The 21,361-nt window shown below is 55.2% G+C and overlaps 8 protein-coding genes across 8 annotated transcripts; 4 read left to right on the forward strand and 4 right to left on the reverse strand.

Annotated features, from left to right (window-relative positions):
• The first annotated feature begins 233 nt into the window (after positions 1-233).
• Positions 234-1,826, forward strand: QC764_607070 (uncharacterized protein). Its single transcript, XM_062949210.1, has 2 exons — positions 234-530; positions 587-1,826. Exons 1-2 carry the CDS (start codon positions 293-295, stop codon positions 1,693-1,695), a joined length of 1,347 nt encoding a protein of 448 aa, XP_062797878.1. The 5' UTR covers positions 234-292; the 3' UTR covers positions 1,696-1,826.
• RPC10 (DNA-directed RNA polymerase core subunit rpc10) lies at positions 1,795-2,541 on the reverse strand. The gene is made up of 2 exons (XM_062949211.1): positions 2,083-2,541; positions 1,795-2,017 (listed from the first exon to the last, which is right to left on the reverse strand). The coding sequence occupies exons 1-2, from the start codon at positions 2,265-2,267 to the stop codon at positions 1,993-1,995; spliced, it is 210 nt and encodes a 69-aa protein (XP_062797879.1). The 5' UTR covers positions 2,268-2,541; the 3' UTR covers positions 1,795-1,992.
• A 216-nt stretch (positions 2,542-2,757) lies between these two features.
• Positions 2,758-3,396, forward strand: QC764_607090 (uncharacterized protein; the record flags this gene model as incomplete). Its single annotated transcript, XM_062949212.1, has 1 exon — positions 2,758-3,396. One exon carries the CDS (start codon positions 2,758-2,760, stop codon positions 3,394-3,396), a length of 639 nt encoding a protein of 212 aa, XP_062797880.1.
• Positions 3,397-3,605: 209 nt separating this feature from the next.
• On the reverse strand, positions 3,606-4,856 carry QC764_607100 (uncharacterized protein; the record flags this gene model as incomplete). Its single annotated transcript, XM_062949213.1, has 3 exons — positions 3,606-4,102; positions 4,162-4,666; positions 4,720-4,856. The coding sequence occupies 3 exons, from the start codon at positions 4,854-4,856 to the stop codon at positions 3,713-3,715; spliced, it is 1,032 nt and encodes a 343-aa protein (XP_062797881.1). The 3' UTR covers positions 3,606-3,712.
• A 755-nt stretch (positions 4,857-5,611) lies between these two features.
• BUD7 (bud site selection protein) lies at positions 5,612-8,327 on the reverse strand (the record flags this gene model as incomplete). The annotated part of the gene is made up of 5 exons (XM_062949214.1): positions 7,912-8,327; positions 7,590-7,847; positions 7,250-7,530; positions 6,200-7,194; positions 5,612-6,148 (listed from the first exon to the last, which is right to left on the reverse strand). The coding sequence occupies exons 1-5, from the start codon at positions 7,932-7,934 to the stop codon at positions 5,612-5,614; spliced, it is 2,094 nt and encodes a 697-aa protein (XP_062797882.1). The 5' UTR covers positions 7,935-8,327.
• A 252-nt stretch (positions 8,328-8,579) lies between these two features.
• Positions 8,580-14,905, forward strand: HIR3 (Histone transcription regulator 3; the record flags this gene model as incomplete). Its single annotated transcript, XM_062949215.1, has 2 exons — positions 8,580-8,603; positions 8,666-14,905. 2 exons carry the CDS (start codon positions 8,580-8,582, stop codon positions 14,903-14,905), a joined length of 6,264 nt encoding a protein of 2,087 aa, XP_062797883.1.
• A 601-nt stretch (positions 14,906-15,506) lies between these two features.
• On the forward strand, positions 15,507-16,533 carry QC764_607130 (uncharacterized protein; the record flags this gene model as incomplete). Its single annotated transcript, XM_062949216.1, has 2 exons — positions 15,507-15,533; positions 15,603-16,533. 2 exons carry the CDS (start codon positions 15,507-15,509, stop codon positions 16,110-16,112), a joined length of 537 nt encoding a protein of 178 aa, XP_062797884.1. The 3' UTR covers positions 16,113-16,533.
• A 569-nt stretch (positions 16,534-17,102) lies between these two features.
• QC764_607140 (uncharacterized protein) lies at positions 17,103-20,579 on the reverse strand (the record flags this gene model as incomplete). Its single annotated transcript, XM_062949217.1, has 1 exon — positions 17,103-20,579. The coding sequence occupies one exon, from the start codon at positions 20,577-20,579 to the stop codon at positions 17,103-17,105; it is 3,477 nt and encodes a 1,158-aa protein (XP_062797885.1).
• Between the last annotated feature and the right edge of the window lie 782 nt (positions 20,580-21,361).

A 21,361-nucleotide genomic window follows, 5' to 3' on the forward strand; every position in this document is an offset into this window, starting at 1 on the left:
GCTGGTCAAGCTCTTTAGTGTGAGAACCGTTAATGCTGTTGGGTCCACTTGATCCAAACGTGGAGGCCTTGGGTTTTTGAATGTTTGCCATGTGCGAGGAACCAGTGCACTGTCTTCCATGCCCGTGTAACCGAAAGTTGGGAGACGTGTCGCCAGCCCTTTTGTCAAGAGGCATATAGCTCATGTCGGTGGTGAGCATGAGCCCTCTGTTGGTGATATAAGTGATAGATTCTGATAGGTCCCGAGTATCTGATACCCACGGACACAAGGGACACTGACTGTTGACATTTCCATGCATCCATGCCGGGCTGGAGGCTCTACAGTGGGGCACACAGTGAATTTAGCGTTGCGGTGGAAGCCTTCCCAAGTTTTGTTTGCCCCACCATGCTCGGAACCCCGCCGTCGGTTTGATTCTGTCACCATCCCAAAAACAACCAACCATACCACAACAATGGCATCGACATCAGCAGACCCGGCGCAAACGCCAGAGACCAAGCCCCCCGTCGCCATCGTGGTGATTGGCATGGCAGGTTCGTGATGTGCGCCTCCGTTCCTTTCCCACCCTTCCACTAATCCAACATGACAGGCTCGGGCAAGACGACCTTCATGCAGAGAATCAACGCCTACCTCCACGAGAAGAAACAACCACCATACGTCATGAACCTCGATCCTGCCATCACCCACTCCCCCTTCCAGGCCAACATCGACATTCGCGACTCGGTCAACTACAAGAAGGTGATGGAAGAGTACAAGCTTGGCCCAAACGGAGGCATCATGACGTCTCTGAATCTCTTCGCCACAAAGGTTGACCAAGTCATGGGGATTCTCGAGAAGCGCGCCAAGCCCAACCCAGACAACCCTGCCCAAAAGCCCATCGATAAGATCCTCGTCGATACGCCCGGTCAGATCGAAGTGTTTGTCTGGTCAGCTTCGGGCACAATTCTTCTGGAGTCGCTCGCATCATCGTTCCCCACCGTCATCGCCTACGTAATCGACACCCCGCGCACGAGCTCAACGTCGACCTTTATGAGCAACATGCTTTATGCCTGCAGTATTCTCTACAAGATGAAGCTGCCCATGATCTTGGTGTTCAACAAGGCCGACGCGAAGGACCCATCCTTTGCCAAGGAGTGGATGACGGACTACGAAGCCTTCCAGGCTGCTCTTGCCGAGGATGAGAACAGCAATGCCTTTGGTGGTGTAGAGGGAGGGGACGGTGCTGGGAGCGGGTATATGGGCGGTCTTATCAACAGTATGAGCCTGATGCTCGAGGAGTTCTACTCTCACCTCAGCGTCGTCGGCGTCAGTTCGCTCCTCGGTACTGGTATCGATGAATTCTTTGAGGCCGTTGCGGAAAAGGCAGAGGAGTTCAAGAAGGACTACCAGCCAGAACTGGACCGGAGGCGCGACGAGCGGGAGAAGAACAAGGAGAAGCAGCGCGAAAAGCAGCTTGCCAAGATGATGACTGACATGAACATGGGCGACTCATCCATGTCCAAGGCTGTGGCCGATCTCAAGGCTGGCGACGAGGACAAGAAGGACGCCCCGACTCTGAGCTCTGACGAAGACGATGACGATATCGACGTTGACGAGGATGACCGAGAAGGGCTGCAAGCTAGATACTCGGCCGCCATGCAGTCGGACTCTGTTGAGACGGATGCTAGCTTCGCAAAGTATATTTACTCTCAGCGCTAGGCGCACATGTGTAAAAGAGACTGGGCAGTGGGAGGAATAAAGGGTATATTTAGCATTTGACTCGGCGTTTAGACATGATACCAGGGCGTTTTTGGTAGCGGAAAAAGACGAAATTAAGTTTTCATGACCAGACTATATTCTGTTCCTGTCCAATGTATCCCCAACGCCATGATGTGCAAAATGCTGTTCCTGCCACCGAGCCTTAGCCATCCCCTCGTAAGGTATTATCTACGGCAGCTCCATCTTTATGTTCCTCAATCCCATTTTAGTTTTCGTTCGCCTGAGTGTACGAATCGATCACCGAGCCTCGAACTGAACCATTCTATACACGAGATTTGTCAGCGTCTTGAGCGATGGACGGGGGAGAGGGGAGGGGGATGAACAAACCTTCTGGTGCGCTCCTTGTAGAGGACACGGGCACCGCACTTTTGGCAGCGGATGGGAGCGCCCTTTTCGAGGGGAACACGGACGGCGCAGTCGCCGCAGCGGTAGATCATTGTGCCCGAGCTGGCGGCGACGTCGTCGCGCTGGGAGAAGGCGCCCGAGGGGGCTTCGTAGTCTTGGCCGGACATTTCTTTTTCCTGGTTGACGACGGTGAGTGATCGGGTGTAAGTGATTGCTTGGGAAGTGCGATGGGTTGTTTGTGGATGAGATGGTTGACGATAGCGAATGGATGGACGGAGTGGAGGGGCGCTATCAAAGACAGGTTCATGCGCGCGCTGACTGATGGGAGAGCAGCGGCAAGGCAGAAAAAAAGGCGGAGGGGGGCGGCAAAACCTTTGGCGGTGGGAGTGAAACAGCAGGGATCACGTGGTAGTTTGAGGTGATTGACAGGGGGTTTTCGGCAGGCAAGGAGACCCCGGGAGACGACGCTATCGGGAATTGACACCCGGGGAAGGCTGCTGTCAGGTGAACCTTGACAGCAGCTGCTTCCCTTGAACAACAAACGAGTAAATACTGTATATTTTTTTTTTCGTATAAACTCTTCATACCCCAGACCTTTCACGGCTGACATACCTCAAACATAACCATCCTTACTCTCCCTCACCAACGAAACAACCCATGTCCTCCAACGACAACCCCCCATCACCACCCGCCCAACCGCTCCCCTCCCCCTCAACCTTCGACACCACTACCCCCCCCTCTCAAGAAACCGACTGCCCCTTCTGTCACATCTCCCTCACCTACCCCCCCTACCCCCCATCCTCCCCCGCACCCCCTGATTCCCTCTCCCCAACCCTAACCCATCCCCACCCATCAACCCACCTGATCCTCTCCACCCCCCTTTTGATCGCCTTCCTCGACATAATGCCCCTCTCTGTAGGCCACCTCCTCCTCTGCCCCCGCGCCCACCGCCCAAAATTAACAGACGTCACCCCCGCCGAATCCGCCGAGCTGGGGAAGTACCTCCGGATCCTCTCGACAGCAGTCTCCAGAGCGACAGGCATCAAAGACTGGAACGTGGTGCAAAACAACGGAGCGGCAGCGGCGCAGGTGGTGCCCCATTGTCATTTTCACATTATCCCCAGGCCAGAACTGAGGGATAAGAGGAATGAGAGGTTTACTAGTACCATGTTTGGGCGTGGGCAGAGGGATGAGTTGGATGAGGAGGAGGGGGAGAAGCTGGCGGGGGAGATTAGGGAGATGGTGAGGGTGGTGGTGAGGGATGATGAGGAGAGGGAGGGGAGGGGCAAGTTGTAGGGGGGGGATATGAGCATGGATATGGGTGTTGATGGTGGGCTTGGATCAGCATGATGAAGCTATCATGTGTTGGGCGCGGAACGAGGAGACGAGGAGTGCGTTGAGATACCCCCTTTTTGTATTTGGCGTTGAAAGTTTCATGAGAAAAGGCCCCGGGGCGATCTAGTGGAGGATGGAAACAGGGCGGCGCGAAAATAGCAGGACAATTTCCCAAATGCTAAACACTCCGCTGAAGATAGAGTTCTCGATTGAAAATCCCCCACCCCCCTAAGCTACATAACTGCCAACAAACAAGCGCAACTCGTGCGTCTCAAATCTACTCATCATCCCCAAAGAAAACCTTGATCGGCAACCAATCATCCCCACACACCTTGAACCGGTCAGGAATAGCATCAATCTTCTTGACCTCCTCCTCAGTCAACTCCCAATCATCCAGCTCAAAGTTGGCCTTGATCCTCGACTCAGTGACGCTCTTGGGCAGGACACTCCACCCCTTTTGAACCCCCCACGCGAGCAGTACCTGCTGCGGCGTCTTGCCTTTAGCTTCAGCAATAGCCTTGATCGTGTCGTTGGTGTACAACGGCGAGTCACTGCTTCCGAGAGGGGAGTACCCCGACGAGTGAATCCCCTTGGCCGTGTTGTAGGCGATCAGCTTAGGGGAGGGGTTGCCAGGGTGAAGTTCAATTTGGTTGACGGCCGGGACAATCTTTTCTCTCCATCAGTGACCGCTATCTCTCGAGATGGAATCAAAAAGAATGAACGTACCTTGCAAGAAGGATCATCAAGAAGCCTCTCCAGGTTCTTAATCCCAAAATTACTAACCCCGATAGCCTTCACCTTCCCCGTCTCCACTAGCTTTTGCATCTCCCTCCAGGTATCGACAAAATCCCAATCCTGATACACCTCCCCCTTGCCCTCATTCTCCTCCTGCCTCTCCGGATCAATACTCGCCGGCCAGTGCACCAAGAACAAATCGACATACTCCACCCCCAAGTTCTCCAGGCTCTTCTCCAACCCCTCCCTCACCCTCTTGTGCCAGGGGTTGTCCAGCTTGGTCGTCAGCCAGATCTCTTCCCGAGGGACGCCAGACGCCTTGATCCCCTGCCCGACTTCCTTCTCGTTGCGATACCCAAAGGCCGTGTCGATGTGGCGGTATCCATTCCGAAGAGCCGCCTCAACCGCCTTTCCGACCTCGCCGGGGGAGGACTGCCAGGTTCCGAGGCCGATGGCTGGGATGGAGAGACCTGGGACGTTGAGGGGGTACCGTTTGCTAAAAGTGAACGTTAGTTAAGGCGGCGAAAGGGAAGAGAGCGGGAAACATACGTTGTCTTCTTAGTCGAAGCCATTGTTGCTAGCGAACGCGAGATGGCCGGGTATGAGTAAATGGAAGATGAAAATCGAAAAGGGCGGAGACTTGTCCTGGCTATTTGTCTGGGAATTGGTCTCAGAATAGAGAGCATGGTACAGCGTAAGGTATTTCAGAGACAAAAACAGCCCTCTTATAGGTAGAACGAAAGGCTTCGGCTACCTTCTACTTCTCCTAATAATTTCCCACCCACTCCCTCACCTTATGACGTTATCATATCCCCGCGCGCGGGATTCAATGAGGGGTTCGTCTGACCGCGCTACTGTACCTCAGGAGGAGCTTGAGCTCTGATGGTGACAATCTGGTGGGGCACAAGACCTGCAGGCCGAGCTGTCTGGGAGGGGCTTCATTGGTCTTTTGTGTGGCCAAAAGGGGGCTTGACGGGCCGACACTGCGGGTGTTGTACAATACGAAAAGAAAGGGTGGAGATTCAAATATGTCGACATAGTCTCTAGGAAAGACAAGATGGACGATCCTCTATCGTGGCTGAAGCGTCTCTTGAAGAGAATATACCCCTGACCAAGTGTCATTATGCATGCAGGTACCCGAAACCCAAGCAAGGGGTCAAAGTCCGAGATCAACAAGAGCCGCACTATATCAATCGTCCCATGATATAAATGAACCCCAAAAACTTTGTCATGCTTCGCTATAATAAAACAACTCAAAGATTAAAGCCCGTCTTTCTTTTAACACCCCCCATCCAACACCAACAAAAAAACGCTGCTATATTGACCCTCAGTACATCTGCGCTTTGACAACAGTAAAAAGATTCGAGTAATGAACCATAAAGTTCTTGATGGACTCGGCAGGCTTGGGCGAAGCTGTGCGATCACCGATGCGGTGGATTTCCTAACCCTCTGTGCCACTGCTTCTGAAAGTAGCACAAAGCGCCGCGTAGTGGTGCGTGAGGTCCAGGACGTTCTGCGGCAGGTTGGTGGCCTGAATGATGCTCCGAATCTTGACGGCGCCCTCATCCTCAATGAGAATGCGAATTGTGTGTAGCAGCTCGGGCGAGAACTCGCTGTACCACCTATACTGCCAAGTTACCAGCCGGATGACTGCCGCAACTGCATCTCGTGTGAGCTTGGTCTTCATAAACACCTTCAAGATACCCGCAAGGGCCTTGGGGCTAAACCGCTGTCCGAGACAGGCACGGTACGCCTCCACAGCCTCGTCCGTGTGCTGGAGGCGCTCGGCAAGGCTGCCAAGAATCTCCCACTCCTCAGGAGACTTCTTGTACTGCATGCTTTGAGCGCGGTACTGAGCCATCTGGGTACGCCATATTGTGTAGACGCGGAGGTCCTCGTAGAGTACCATGAAAAGGCTGTCAAGCCAACGCTCACACAGCCGCTTGTTATTAAGCCGGGAGGAGTGGTCCTCGGAACCCTGTCCAATGTTAGCAACTGGCCCTACGTGGTCAGACACTGCTGCACTCACCTTCTCTTCTGCCTTCTTCACCACATCGGGGTCCATGGCACTAGAAGGTCTCTCGATATCTTCGGGCTTTCCCTTGGCCGCTGGTGGCGCCAGATTTTCACCGTCAGCTTCCTGGCCAGCTTCTTCGCTCTTTTCAGCCACCTCAGTCTCCCCCACCGCGGTTTCTCCGTTAACGCCTGGGTCAGGGCTTCCGCGAAGAACATCGGTGCTAGGATTTCGGTTCGCGGGGTAATGCGAGGATTCCTGCTTCTCACGGTACTCGTCTTCCATGACGAAGACGTTGCTCCGGATCTTGAGCAGCTGGTCCCAGCCAATCTTGGCTGTCATTTCGGTCAAGATGGCGTAGGCCTGCTTGAAGGTGCCACGATACGTGGCCGCGCGGAGGCCCAAGAGACTCGGGTCAATCTGCTCCGAGTAACGAAAATCGGGCTCACTGTCGATCTCGTCTAGCCTCGTCTCGGGGAGGGTTGGCAAGTGATACTCCTTCGGCTCCGGCATGACCGGCGCATCCTTATCCTGGTAGGTAAACATCGGGCACGAGTTGAGTGTCGTCAGCGCATTTTCCCAATCTTCCATGGCCACATAGACCTGGGCGAGTCTAGCCCATGTTCCAAACTCGCTTGGTGCTGCGATGGTGCTTCGATCGGCGCAGCCAAGAGCCAGCCGTAGTCTCTCTTCCCTCTGTTCGGGAGTGGTGGCAGTCTCGGCCTTCTTCAACAGGAATTCGGCTTGTGTGTCCAGCATGACATAATCCATGGGCATTTCCTTGATGGCTTCGTGCAGGACGCGGATGCCTTGTACCTCCTCGTTGCCCATGAACATGACCTTGGCCAGCAAAGATGCAACCTCAACGTTCTGCGTGCGCAATTTCTCGAACAAGTTGATACCTGAGGCGTAGCGACCGGTAGTGTGAAAGTATTTTATGAGACCAGTCGTGAGATGGTTCGAAACAACGTTGGGCACCTGTACAACCGAGTCGGACCCGAGCGACCAGCCTGCCCGTCCATTAGCAATCGCTCGTCGTTGACGTATTCTGGTATGACAACGTACCCCTGAAAAATAGCTGCTCGGCTGCGCTGAGGAAGCGATGTTCGGTCTCCGTGTTAGTGACGGGGTTGAACCGTCTCACGCACATGATCTTCCTTATAGCATCACCCGTTCCATCGTCGGCATAAGAATAGGCTCGCAACACACTGCACAGATATGTCTCTAGCCAGAGCTCGTCGGTTGCCTTGCGCTTTTCGCCGCGCTCGTCAATACAGTAAGCTTCTACTGAACCAGGAAAGGGGGCATGCACGCGCATATCGACTCGGGAGAAGGCATTGTAGCAGCTGGAAAGAAGGAATTGTCAGCTAACGTGGTGAATACACAACCGTGGGTATAGGCGTACCAGTAGGTGCCCTCGAGCGTCTTTGTGGTTGCCGAGGGGCCAAACTCTTTGTATGCAAGAGTGTTGATGTAGGCAGCCAGACTGGCTGACGACGAGGCATCTACACCGGTGACATGGTGGTACACCCCAACTTGCTTGGTTTGTTGTCTCAATGGTTGTTTGACGAGGTGGACGAGGTCAGGGGGGCCCAGTTCACGAAGGGAGCTCAGAGACTCGGTGCGAGCCTCAATTGCTTCGTGCAGGACCTCTTCCGTGACCCTGAGAGCAGTGTTAGTGGTTATTGAAGAGTGCCTGGCAATAGCTGAGGTGGAGGCAGACGAACTCGGGAACCGCTGGCGCTACCATGATGGATGCGCCGTTGCGACGGGAATGAGATGCCCCTCAGGGAGCTCGAGAAGACGAAGCTGGTCTTAAGAAGAGACGGGAGCTTGGACCTTGCGGTTGGATTGGAACCTGGGTGGGTAGTGGCGATTGAGAGCTGAAGCGGTGCTATTTGGATATAAACATGTATGCGCGCTGCAATCCCCAAGTCCAGAAACGTCTGATGCCCCAACTGCACAAGACTGGACGAATGCGAGGGGGTGATGTCGGGTTGCTCTGGTCTGGCCTGCCCCGTGGTGTTGCTGCACAGTGGCCCAAATGCCAAATGTCTCCTGCAGCCGACAGCTTCAGTGGGGCCCAGTGGGATTGGTGTTCCTTGTAAGGCCGCGCACGGTCCCGGGCCGGGCAGGCATATCGTCACACTCAGCACTTCGGGCGGTGCCAAGAGAGTGCCAATGAAAGCTGCCGGCCGGCATGTCGCGTCTCGAAATATACCAACCGCGATTTGGTTATTGGAGGATTTGGAGACGGACATGCGCATTCGACTACTTGCGCATACGGATACATGGCAGCAGCTTGAGACTTTCAACCCTAGCCTACCACTGACAGTCGCGCCAGTTCATCCAACGGAGTCCTGCATGACCACTTTGGCATTTCACCGGCGTCAACATGGCAAGTCTCTTGCACCGTCCCGTCCAGCTCCATCAACCATGGAGAAACCACACAGAACCAATGCTAATCGCTTCGCCGCCCAGCCCGCATTTCAAGCAATCAATGTCGAACCCGACGAAATCGTCGATGAGGAGATCGACAACACTCGAGATATTCAGGTGGAAGATGCCTTGAAGCTATTCCAAACCGCCCTCAAACTACACTCGCAAGGCCCCAAGTTCTTCGATGACGCGGCCGACGCCTACAACGCCCTTTTCGGCTCTGAAATCTTCAAATATCCAGAGGCAAAGACCGAGTACGAGCGGGCCGAAGCGGGTGAAGATGGCGTCCTGGCTGTTGAGCCCACGTTTGCGACAGTGCTCGATGCCGCTGCCGCAGAGACCGACACCCTGAGCAACACCCTCCCCCAAGCCTTCTACCTCGCGTACAAAAACCACGGCCAGTTTATTGTCGATCGGATTAGGCGCAAGATCCGAAAAGCTTTCGTGGCCAAGTCGGCCGCTCTTGAGGATCCAGCTGTGTTGGAAGATGCCAGGAAGGCACTGGAGGATTTCAGCGCCGCGCTCGACCGTGACCCCTCAGACGCCGAGTTATGGAGAAAAACCGCCCGCATCGCTGCTTTCCTGAAGAGCAGCCGGATTAGTCGCTACAGCTTGGAGGCTGCCATCGAATTGGACGATGACCCTGCGGTGGACGATGTGGAGCCCCCTTCGTTGGCAGAAGGATATGCGGGCGAGGATCTCAAAGACCAGCTTCAAGTCTTGGGGGATGAAATGGCGCTGGGCCATCCGATAATGAAGCCCTTTGTGGAACGAGGACTTCCTCCCATGCTGAAACGGTATCAAGATCCAATACCCTTTCTTCCGAATCCTGCAAAGTCATTGGCTGTGCCCAAGAAACAGACAACAGATGTCCCACCCCCACGACATGTTATTTCTGCCGCGAGCCCCTCCTGGACAGAGCTGGGTGCGGCCATGGCATGTTTCGTCGAGGAAGAGGGGCTTTCCGGACAGGCGGTGTTTTTGGAAATTCCAGATGCGGCCGACGATGAGGACATCCAGATGGAAATAGATATGCAACTTTTGCCTCCGGATTCCTCGCCTCCTCCCGACAGGTCATCTGAATGTGCTGTAAAAGACGAACAAGCTTCGGGCGAGCAATCCGAGAAACCACAAGCGGCTGAGAAAGAATCCACGCCAATGGTGGCAGAGCCGGCATCCCTGGGTGAAGCAACGGGCAAGGAACGTGCTTTGCCTTCCAGGAAGCGTTCTCAGTCAGTTGCTGGGCTTCCCGATCCCCCGGAAGAAGAGGCGGCCGAGGGTAAGCGGAGCAAGCGGACTCGACGGCGGGAAACAGGGCGACGAGAAACAGCGGCGGAAGAGATTGTGGATCCTGCCCGGCTTCTCGCGACGCAATTGCAACCGTTACAGGCCGCTGACCAGAATCTGTTTCAAACGACCAAGAATCTTCTGGAGAATCTTGGAGTAACGGACCATGTGACACTGGAAAGAATAGCTGAGGTCCTTGATTCGTGTGCGTCTGACGACCGGATGGGGAAGATTCAGAATCTATCAACCGTTGATCTTCGAGATTCGATTCTCCAGTTTGACGAGGAGAATGCCACTGTCCTGCTAAGTAAGCGTGAGCGCCCGCAGCTCAGTCTCTCGGCCTTCCTTGAGCACACCAAGTCAGGGTCTCAGCGAGCAAATGAGGCCCCGGCGTTCGATGAGACCCGGGGCGTTCGAGCTTTTGTTGAAAAGATCAACAATGGATGGTACCCAGTTCAAGACGTGGTGTTTGAGTTTCTCAAGATCATTATGCCTACATACACTGGGACCAAATGGCCAGACCACACCAAGACAGCGCTGTCGGATGTTATCACACAGTTTGGCTCCAGCATATACGAGAGGGTCACCTACGAGCTCGACTTGTGCCTTGCGAAGGGCGACCATGAGGCGCATCTTGAGTTAGTCAAGCTGGTACATATGGTGTTTGAACTCTACCTGGACGTCTATGAACGCACCACCAACCCTAACAGCACGGCGGAAGAAAGCACCAAGGTTGAGATTCAGCTGCGTGTGGACAAGTGGATGGACCTCACGACGGAAGTCACAAGACAACGGAATCCAAACACAGACGACGAGCTCTCGTCACGCTTCCTGTGGGCTGGAGTGTATGCCACAACATTGGCGAAAGACACACCGCGAGATCATATCCTCAACTGCTGGCACAGCATGTACGATCATCTTCTCGAGTCCTCCATCAGCGAAATCACATTGCCCAACAACGCTGTTATGCCAGAAATTTCAACCGCTGCTGCCGAACGCGAGATATCAAAGTTGACGACGATGGACTTCTTCTTGGGTCTCTTCCAGGAGGACATGGGTGATCCAACCTCTGTGATTGACAGTCTAGAACCGGTTTTGAACCCGGAAAATGTTTACATCACGGTGCCTGGCATGTCGGAGCCAAATGGAACCGACGGTGACCACTCATGGGCAAAGCAACAGAAGTTGCCGCTCTTGGAGTGCGCAAGCCAGAGTCTGACGGACTTGTGGAAGTTCCTCAAGCGGAGCAGCACGGAGCTCAGGCTGTTGCTATGGTCACGACTGGGCGAGGCGTACGGCAAGATTAGCTATGCGACCAAACAGTTCTCGTGCTTTTTGAGGAGCATCGAAACCATTATCACCGACTTTGAACATGTAGATTACCTCGAGACACCACCCGAACCAAGGAGGGCCCTGTTTATGACCATGATCAAGGCGCTGGATGATCTGATCATACAATCATTGCACTTGGCCTTGAACGACAACAGCGCATTCGACATCATTGATGAGGAGCACTTGAAGTCAACCCTCTCGGCTCTCGCCAAACTCAGCTGCCTCCTTCATGTAGCAGCCATGTACGAGGACGAGACTCGCATCGGGATGAGACCGGCACCGGCCAACCACTCAACTCTACGATCGTTCCTCAACAAGCTTCAGGAGATGCAGGTGAGAACTTGGTCCCTTCAGTATACCATGCTCAAGGTCGGCATTCAGCAGCATCCAGACGCTTTCCCCAACTATGAAAACGACTTGGCCGAGTACCTGGCGGCCGTTCATCAAGTTCTCGGTCTGCGCAAGAGCTGCAAGTCGTCCAACAAGATCTTCCTCAAGATGATGCGGGTGGAGCTCCTGAAGCAGAAGAACATTGAGAACTGGGAAGATTACCTGGGGCAGGTCCTTTACGATCTGCACGGCTTGAAGCTCGGAGTTGGTATCTGGGAGGTTCAGGAGCATGGCTGCGAGCCTGAGAATCTCGAGAAGCGCCAGGCTCTGCAGCTTGTCGAGAAGATCACCGTCCTTGCCAACAGGATGTCGATGAAGGATCTCCTGAAATCGGATCTCAAGACCACGATTGAGCGGATGCAGCAGGCGATTGGGACTACCAAGTCCAATCCCCAGATGACGCACAATCTGCGCAATTACACCGAGTACCTCAAGACTCCCATTCACCCCTTGCACCTCTTCCAGGCGCTCGACGGCAGTATCGACCTCGACGCCGTCACCATTAACACCGTGGACAGCGCTCCCGCCAAGCACGGGTGGTACTTCCTCCTCGGCATGATCGGTCTCACCAAGTTCAAGGGCGTCGAGCTCGCGCGGCGCCAAACACCGGGCGCTACTGACGATCTCCGCATTGGCGCCACGTACCTGCGCCTCCAGCTTCAGTTCACCCCCGACCGTTGGGATGCGTGGTTCCGTCTGGCCGAGTGCTTCGATTATGAGCTGGACGAGTCTGTTCTCTGGAGCGCGGACAAGATGAACAAGGACCGGGCTGAGCTGGTGAAGTTCCAGCGAAGTTCTATCCATTGTTACACGCTGGCGTTGTCGCATTCGTATGCCTGGTCGGCTGACCCGCACGCGTATGGGGCTTCAGAAGATGAGAAGGAGGCGCTGAACGACATGTACCGTGAGTTTGGCATGCGGATGTATGCCTCCAGCCGGGAGCCGTTTGCGATGGAGCCGTTCAAGCACTCTGATCAGGAGAGGTGGTTTATCGAGCCAGAAGGGATCGAGACTTTCCGACGGATTCGTCACAACGAGATGACAGACTATCAGGTCTGGAAGTTTGCGGCTCACTTGTTCCGCAAGGCGATGGAGGGCAAGCCAAAGGAGTGGAAGAACCCTTACATGGTGGCGAAGTGCCTGTGGAAGATGTACACCAAGGCACCCGAGGAGCTGGATGAGAAGACTCGCCGGCATCGTCCCACAGTGAAGATGATTCTGAGGGCGCTCGAGAAGACAGTGGAGGTGGTGTCGGCGTTGCCGAAGCCTCGCAGTGGTCAGGATCCGATTCTCGAGCCGCACTACAAGATTGTCTCTGTGGTTGACAAGCTGGTTCGTCGGGGGGATTTACCCCGTCAAGAGGCTGCTGATCTTCTTCAGCGGCAGCCGTACGCTATCGACAGAGGGAAACCAGTTACGGTCGATACCCCTGAGGAGTGGGAGGCGTACATTATCCGGTGCTTGCGGTACTTGCGAGACAAGGATAAGTCCAACTGGCAACATCGCATTATCATGCGGCATGCTCGGGTGCTCTTTCCCGACTCCGTGGACGAGAACGACCCTGCCAACGTCGACGCCGCCAAGGCAGCCTTTGCCGTCTTGAGAGAAAACATGTTCACCAAGACCATGGTGATGAACGTCTGGAAGTGTGAAGCCGAGCGTTCTGGTCGGCACTACGTCTACACCTGGCGCTACATCAAATACGTCGTCAAGATCCTCGCCGCCCTGAACGACAGAACCAACCTCGAGGCTGTCCTCCGACGTATTCGCAAGCGCGGCGCCGACTTTTACTACTTCAACGAGCTCTGGCAGTACTGTGTCCAAATCTACCTCAAGCTGATCAGGCAAACCTTCAACGTCCCCTCCGCCGGCGAGGACGCCTTCAAGACGTTGAATACCGAAGAATTCGACGTCGTAGGCGAGAAAATCACCGAGTGGGCCACCACGCCCGCAGCAGAATCCCACCCTGCCCTCAACGCAATGAAGGAAGCGGTCGAGCTGAAGAAGTTGAACTCCAACCTCATGAAGGCGGGTCCCATCGACGACCTGATCACAGACTGCTACTCAACCATCTACCTCGATGTCAGACCTGAGCTGCCCCGGCCAGCGGAACATAGCACCGAAACCCAACCGGGTGAAGATTCCTCTCAGCAACCACCACCGTCCGCTTCTCAAGACGGGGTTGGGGTTGGGGTTCCGGCGGCGGAACTCAAAAGCAAGCTCCTCCAGAACCTGGTCGCCCAAGAAGAAAAGACCGTTCTCGGCTCGTTGCGGGCGGTGTCGGAGCAGCCTGATCGTTCTGAAAAAGCGTCCGTGGCAGGGGATGCAGCACCGCGAAGCCACAGACTGGGTGTTCGTCGGCCGAACATCCTGCGCAAGGCGGACGATGCCGTGCAGGCTGTTTTGCGGGTTGCTGAGGCGCCAAAGTCGGCGGTTAGCGGTGCCTCCCGCGGCAGAGGTAAAAATGGGCGGACGCCAAGGGAGAGTGAGGATGAGGAGGGGGAGGAGGAGGGGGAGGATGTGGAGATGAAGGATACCGGTGCTGCTGCGGGTGGACATTTGAGGAAGGCGAGTAAGGCGAGTAAGGCGAGTAATAATGCTGGGGGGGTTGTGGGGGTTGGAAGCGAAAGGTCGACTCCTGGGCCCGGGGGTTGGAATGATGATGATGACGATGAGAGTGACTTGAGTGATGTGCCGCCGGATTATGAGGATGATATTCCGGAGAGTCTGCTGTTTCCCAGTTTGGGGAAGGTTGCTAAGGTGGAGAGCGAGGGGGAGGAGGAGGAAGGGGAGGAGGAGGAAGGGGAGGAGGAGGAAGGGGAAACGGTCATGGAAGGGGAGGAGACGGTCATGGAGGAGGGGGATCAGACTGCTGAATTGGGGGATGAGAATATGGAGGAGGACGAGGAGGAAGAAGAGGAGGAGGATGAAGAAGAAGAGACCCATGCTGAAGATGGACCAGATGAGGAAATGGTGGATACCGAGATGGAAGATGTGGGACCTCGATCTGATCATGAGGACGAGGTGGTGGATGAGGTGGAGGAGGGGGAGCAGGCTGATGATGAGGATGATGAGGATGATGAGGATGATGAGGATGAAGAAGATGGGGAGGAGGAGGAAGACGAGGACGATGATGAGGATGAGGCGGAAGAGGCTGAGGAAGAAGAGGAGGAGGACGGGCATGAGCGGCCAGTGGACATGGCGGAGGCTGGAGATGGGGAGGATGATGAAGAGGCTACTGAGGATGAGGGGCCAGAGCAAGATGTCGAGTAGGGCTTTGCTGTTAAGCTCAGTAGCGGGTGCATATGTGTTCTGGGTGGTTAAATTGAGGGTGTCAGTGATTTCGGGTAGCTATTTGAAGCGAAAAGGGTTATGGGGGCATTGCTACTGTTGCGTTGATTTGCATATTTTATGATGAGTCCATCATGACCTATTTCCTAGTGCTGCCTTCTAGTATTTCTAAGAATTTACAGTTACTCTTGCCGCATTGTGTCAGTTCAAGCAATGACATCAAAGCTCACGAGAGCTACCCCTGTATTTGGAGGCGGGGCCAGCCCGCCTGCCGGGAAAGCCCCACCATCCTGCTGGGCAAGGAGCACCCCGCGCGTCAGCTGCAACCCCACCAAACTCACCTGCCTTGTCTGCCTGCCCTGCATCTACTTGGGGTCCTGTCTTGGCCGACGCCTCTAAAGCTTCCTCTTTACAAACACTTTTACTCTCCTCCAAGCATCTTCTTACTTCCACTCTCAAATCCCATAACTCGTCGACATCTTCTCCCTCTCAAACCAAACTCTTCCTCCCGTAACGAGCTACCACCTTATCTATTCCAACCAAAACCGAGCCCCTCATCACCAAATCAGGCAAAACAGCAACCATGTCTTCGTCCAAGAGAATCACCAAGGTACTTGCTTTTCCCTCCCCTCCCTTTCCCCTTTCCTCCCCAATAACTGACTAACCTTTTGCCCTTCAGGAGCTAAACGACTGCCTCACCTCCCCACCCCCCTCCATCACCATCACCCTCCCCTCGGAATCCAATATCTCCCTCTGGCACATCACCCTCACCGCACCCCCGGAATCAATCTACTCCGGCGGCAAATTCGGCCTGATTGTGCAATTTCCCTCAGAATACCCCTTCAAACCTCCCACCATCACCTTCGCAACCCGCATCTACCACCCCAACATCACCAACGAGACAAACGGCTCCATCTGCCTTTCGTTGCTCAAAACAGACAACTGGAAGCCGTCAACCAAGATTGTCACTGTGCTGGAGGCGATTAGACAACTGCTTGCCGAGCCGCAGCCGGATGACCCATTGGAAACAAGAATCGCGGAGCAGTACAAGAATGAGAGGAAGGAGTTCGAGAAGGAGGCGAGGGCGTATGTGGGGAGGTATGCCAAGGGGCCGGTGAAGTTTGGCACCGAGGCGGGGGCGGCGACGACTGGGGGGGAGGGACAACAGCAGCAACAACAGGTGTCTTAGTTTGATGTTTGGGGTCTTTGGACCGGGGGGGTGCCGCCGAGGTTTCCTCCGAGAACGACGAATGCTCTTTTGGAGCGGCGGCGGGTGGCGTCTTGGTGGGCTGATGTTTGAGGTGCTTGGAGCTGGGGCGTGTTGGGAGGGTTTTTGGGGGGTGGTGTTGCTGGACCTGCTGTTTGGAGGGGGTTCGTGTGTGGTGGTTTGGGAGAGGAGGATGGGGGAGAAGGTAGTTGGGGGAAAAGAGATTGTAATTGTGTGTTTTTTGGTTGGGTTTGACCCATTACAGCGAAGTCTACCAAGACAGTTATTCGGGATATGATACATGTTGAGGGGTTAGTCGGCGGTGAAGACATGGCAGCGGTAGTCATTTTATCAATCAAATACAAGCACTTCAAAGTACTGAGGTCACCATCACAAAACATCATGTATTTGATCTCGAGATGTGAACAAACGCGCTTCTTTGTTTTTTTCGACTCCCCTCTTCCTTCGCATTCACTAACTAGCCAGCCAGTCCCTAACTTACACACACCACAACATGCTGAAGAAGAACGAACAGAAGGGAAATATGAACAAGAAGAAAAGTCTTCACAGAAAATGAAAAGAGATGATGCTATGCTATTTTGAACCACCCAAAATAAACAAACAAAAAAAGCCCAGAATATGCCCCCCCCTGATCACCGTTTGTTTGCCCCCTTTGCCATTTGCCTTCCCCAAATAGGTACAAGAACCCCAGAGAGACCCTCGCCGTTTATAATGCTTGACCCCCTTCCCTCCAGCCTTCTTCTCTTTTTCCCCCGGAGCTGATGATTTTTCGCAAAGTGTGTTTTGACAAAAGAAAGCCTCGGTTGCTGTCACAACGTCCCCGACGTGACAGCACCCGGTTGTGATGTGATGTGATGTGGTCTAAAACAAACGAAATTCCTTGCTTCAAAACGTCACCCCCACCCTCCTCCAAGCAGCAGGAGCAAAGCCAGAGATAGGCCGAGGATCACTCTACATCACCTCCGCAGCCCTGACCTGCTCCTTGTTCCCCCCCGACTTATTTCCCCCCACCCTTCCAAAAACGCCCCTCATGCCACCGTCCACCCCCCCAGCTAAATCCAACCCCCTCGTCCCTGTTCCCCCGTTGCTGCTACTCCCACCGCCCAAAGCAGCAGCCTCCTGCTCCGCCTTCCACCTCCTGATCCCATCCCTCCTCTCCTGCCTCTTCTCCTCAACATCATCCTGGCTCAAATGCCCGATCCCGTTCCGCCTCTTGTAGCACAAATCCATCAGCGCGTTCGCGTCCAGCAGCTTCCGTGGAAACTGCTGCACAACCCCAAACATCTCCATCGGATCCTGCACCGCCTTGATCTCGGGCTCCCCCAGCTTGAAGATCGTCAACGCAACCCTAAACAGCGTCCTGCTCCCCTCGTAGAAAAACACGTCCCAGACTCTCAGGACCGTCTCGATGGGGAGAGTCCCGATGAAACAAGACATGAACCAGGCCGTCATGCAGAGTGTTATGGCAGGGAGCCGATTAGGATCGCTCACGCTCTGCTGGTTGGCCCTGTGTCCGCTTCCGGGGAGGCCTCGTTTGGGTTTCTTCTTTCCCCCTCCTCCCCCGCCCAGTCCCATGTCCTCGTCGCCTCCTATTTGCTTCCAGACATTAGGGAGAGAGTCCTTGAGCGCCACCATCAAAACCCCAAGATCAACTTTTGATCCCTCCAGGCTCATCTCGTGCGTGCCCGGAAGATAAACCCTGGTGATGACATTAAGCAACCAAAACGCCTGCTCCTCGGTCTCGACAAACAGCAGCAGTAACCCAGCCAGAAAGTTCAGACTCTGACAGTACCCAATCCGGGGGTTATACAACGCAAACGCGTGCAAGACCCTCCTGAGCGACGTGATGATCTCCGGCTCTGGCGCTGGCTCGACCTCGACCGCATCATCTCCCTCTTCACCGCCAACCGGACTACTCGGAGGTGGCGGCGCCGGCCTGGGCGGCTTGAACCGGATATTGTCAGGAAACGTCCTGTATAAATCCTTCTCGATGTCGTCCACAATCAACGGCTTCACCTCCCCCACCAACCCCGGCATGCTCCCCGGTCCGGTGGGATCCAACGCAGCCCGCCTCAGCAAATCTTCGTACACACCCCGGTGCTTGCTCAGAATCGCCGGCCCGCCCGCGTAGTAAAACCAGGCCGCCCCTCTCCAGTCTGGCGGGATGCCCTTTCGGATGAATCTCTTCGTCTTGGTGCTGCGTGGCGGGAATCGTATAGGTCGGTCCGTCATGAGCGAGTTGTCCTTGAGAAAGGCAATCCACTTCTTGCGTCTCCTGGACAAGTATTCGGTATAACCGGCGTTCCAAGCGTCATACGCCTGGCGGGAAACATTAGGACCCGCCTTTCGGAACCCGTACCGGTCCCGGGCGCCTGGCTCCTCCGGTGGTTCCTGTGGCATTGGTGGCGGAGCGCGAGATGGCGTTGTAGGGCGAGAAGCTGGTATCGGCATCGTGGGTATCGGTAGCTCTGGCTGTACAGGCGACAAGGGCGAAACTGGTCTCTCTTCCTCCCGCTCCACCGCCTGCTGCACTGGGACATCATCCCCATCCACCAACTTGGCCGAATCGAGCTTCTCCAGCCCTTCGGCTTCAGCCAGATTTCTCTTCGCGATGTGCTGTCCAAATCCAAAATCCTTCGGCAACGAGTTCGTTGGCAGTAACGACTGTCTAAACTTGGGAACCGACTGTCTCGAACCCGGACTGCCCATCGGAATCGCGATGCCAGTTGGCGCTGGCAAGCTGTCGTTCATCGCTTCCAATATCTTCTCCTTCACCACGTCGGCGTCGGAATGGTGGCTGCTTGCAGGCCTCGAGCTGTTCCTCCGTGGCATCGGGTTGTCCAAATCAGCCTGCGCAAAAATGTCCTCGTCGTCCGCAAACCTCATGCTCTTCCGTATGCTTTCAATGTCCGAATCATTGAACCCTCTCTCGTACATTCCCATCACATCCTCCAAAAGCCCATCGTCTCCAATGATGGAGCTGTGCCACCAGCTTGCCCGGGCATAGATGTTAGTAATAGATTGGTGATCCCCGACGCTGCTCGCCTTGGTGAGAACGCTGTTTCTCTCGGTTCCCGTCGCCGTGAATAACGTGCCCTGAGCCGTGGAGGATGTGAGCTGGGATCGAAAGCTCGACCGAAGGGTTTCGTCCGGTGCCGAGAGCCATGGTGGTGGCTCTCGAGTTTGAACTGGCTGTTGCTGTTGCTGTTGCTGTTGTTGCTGCTGCTGCTGCTGTTGTTGTTCTTGTGCCGCTTGCTCTTCCCGAGCGTAGGCCTGAGTGCCACTACTACTGGGACCCAGCACCGATCTCGCAAAGGGGCCGGCCAAGGCCGCAATGGGGGCGTTCATATTTCTCGGAGTCTCGCTTCTCGGAGCATGATCCTGCGACGGGCGAGGCGCAATCGAGGAAAACGTACTGGAAGACTGCGAGGACGAGCCAGACAGTCTCCGGAGCCTAGGCCACGGATTTCCGGGCGCGTGGGATTGCGCGTGTACTTGTTGATAATCACTTTGATACTCTCCCGACTCTTCCAGCGTCGGCTCCACCTGCGGGCGACTCAGTCCCATCCGTCGTGACGACAAAGCACCATCAGACTGCTGCGACCGAATGCTCGTCTTCCGTGGCCGAGAAAAGTTTTCGACTGTCACGACAGTACCTTCCGATGGGGTTGGTGTGCCTCGCCTGCTGCCGGGCGGTGACTCGAAGCGTGACATCATCGAGGCTGGAGACATCGCCCCCCCGATTTGCTCGTGATGTCGGGCAAGGAGCGGGAACTTGCGTGGCGGCTCATCGCTCGGCGGTCGAGAATGCGCCCGCGATGGGGGCTCCGATTGCGGTGTCGGCTCAGGTTCAGGTTCTGGTTCGTATGCCTCAATGATGAAAGGGTTCGACGACAGGCCCGGAAAAGCCGACCTGGGCGGCGGTCTCGACACGGGGTTCGACTCGGCCCTCATCCGAGCACTGCTGTTCGGAAAATGGGAGGCGGTCGGTGTCAAGGCCGGATTTCGCCGAGCATTCGGGGAGCTATAAAAGAAAGAGTCGCTGCGAGGAGAAAGGAGGTCAGGGGGGATCTGTCGGCGGTCGTGTGATAGATCGAGCGTCGGTTTCGGCGAGCTCGACGGTCGTCGTTGGTGGTTGGAGCGTGTTTGGTAAGAGTGAAGATTCTGGACGGGAAAGTTGCGGGGAGGATAGTGCTGATGGCGCTGGTTGTATTGCTGCTGGTAGTAGGAGTAGTCGGTCTGTTCGTCTGGTTTCGACCAGGGTCCGGCGTTTGGCCATTGTGGTTTCGCTTGCTGTCGGGAAGCGGGCAAGCCGTGGTGCATCATGCTGCTTGGGGCGGGATAGGCCGCACCACTACCATTATTATCATTATCATTGTCACTGCCTCCTCCTCCTCCTCCTCCGTCTTCTCTGTGATGGCCCAACATGGCGGCGGCCGATGTTGTTGAAGAAGAACGGCGGGTGTGTGCGGTGAAGGCTTCAATCCTTTAGGTGGAGGCCGTGGTGCAAAATAGCATTGGGAATTGCTTTATTTTAATTGTTATTTTCCCAGCGCATCGTGATCAGCGCCCAAATGAGCACGCAGCAGGCTTCTGGGCTGCGGATGCAGGGCCTGACACCGCGCTGGAGCCGGGTTGATGGTTGTTGGGATTAGTGCCGGGGAGGATCCCGGGAGCACCTGCGGAGTAGGTGGCCTGCCCACTGCCTTGGTTCGAGTTTCCTTTTCAACTTCAAGACTCTGTCTGTTTGGTTTCCTGACCATCTCTTGTCTTGCCGCTGGAAGGATACGACCGTTTCACCCGTCCAAGGTAGAGCCGGGTGACAGGCTCCGAATAATTTGCAGTCCTAATAGGATGTGGTGGTTCTGTCTGCGGTTGTGCACAGTGGACGAAGCAGCAGCCGTTCGTCGCGTAACAGGGTCCAGGCAACGCACTTTCGGCCCGAGGCCAGGTTTGAGTTTGAGCTTCTCTGCGAGGGAGGATATCGAGCCCAAATTGCTAGGAATGGGATGAGATTTCAGAGAGAGAGAGAGAGAGAGAGAGAGAATAAATAAAACAAGCCGCGGACAGCCCGATCTGAAAGGCGGGGCAAATGGGCGGAGCATTCATTGGCAAAGCTTCAGCTTTCGTGGCCCTCTCTCTCGGCTCTCCAGAACTCCATCTGATTTATTCGTCATGTTCCCCCGAAGCAGGTACGACTGTGCAACTCT

Source organism: Podospora pseudoanserina, chromosome 6, assembly GCF_035222485.1.
Source record: "Podospora pseudoanserina strain CBS 124.78 chromosome 6, whole genome shotgun sequence".
NCBI lineage: Eukaryota > Fungi > Ascomycota > Sordariomycetes > Sordariales > Podosporaceae > Podospora > Podospora pseudoanserina.

Coding starts and splice junctions, on each gene's coding strand:
- RPC10 (XM_062949211.1), bottom strand. CDS start 2,267: ATGTCCGGCCAAGACTACGAAGCCCCCTCGGGCGCCTTCTCCCAGCGC. Junction 2,018..2,082: donor TACAAGGAGCGCACCAGAAG/GTTTGTTCATCC, acceptor TCTCGTGTATAG/AATGGTTCAGTTCGAGGCTC.
- QC764_607070 (XM_062949210.1), top strand. CDS start 293: ATGCATCCATGCCGGGCTGGAGGCTCTACAGTGGGGCACACAGTGAAT. Junction 531..586: donor CGTGGTGATTGGCATGGCAG/GTTCGTGATGTG, acceptor CCAACATGACAG/GCTCGGGCAAGACGACCTTC.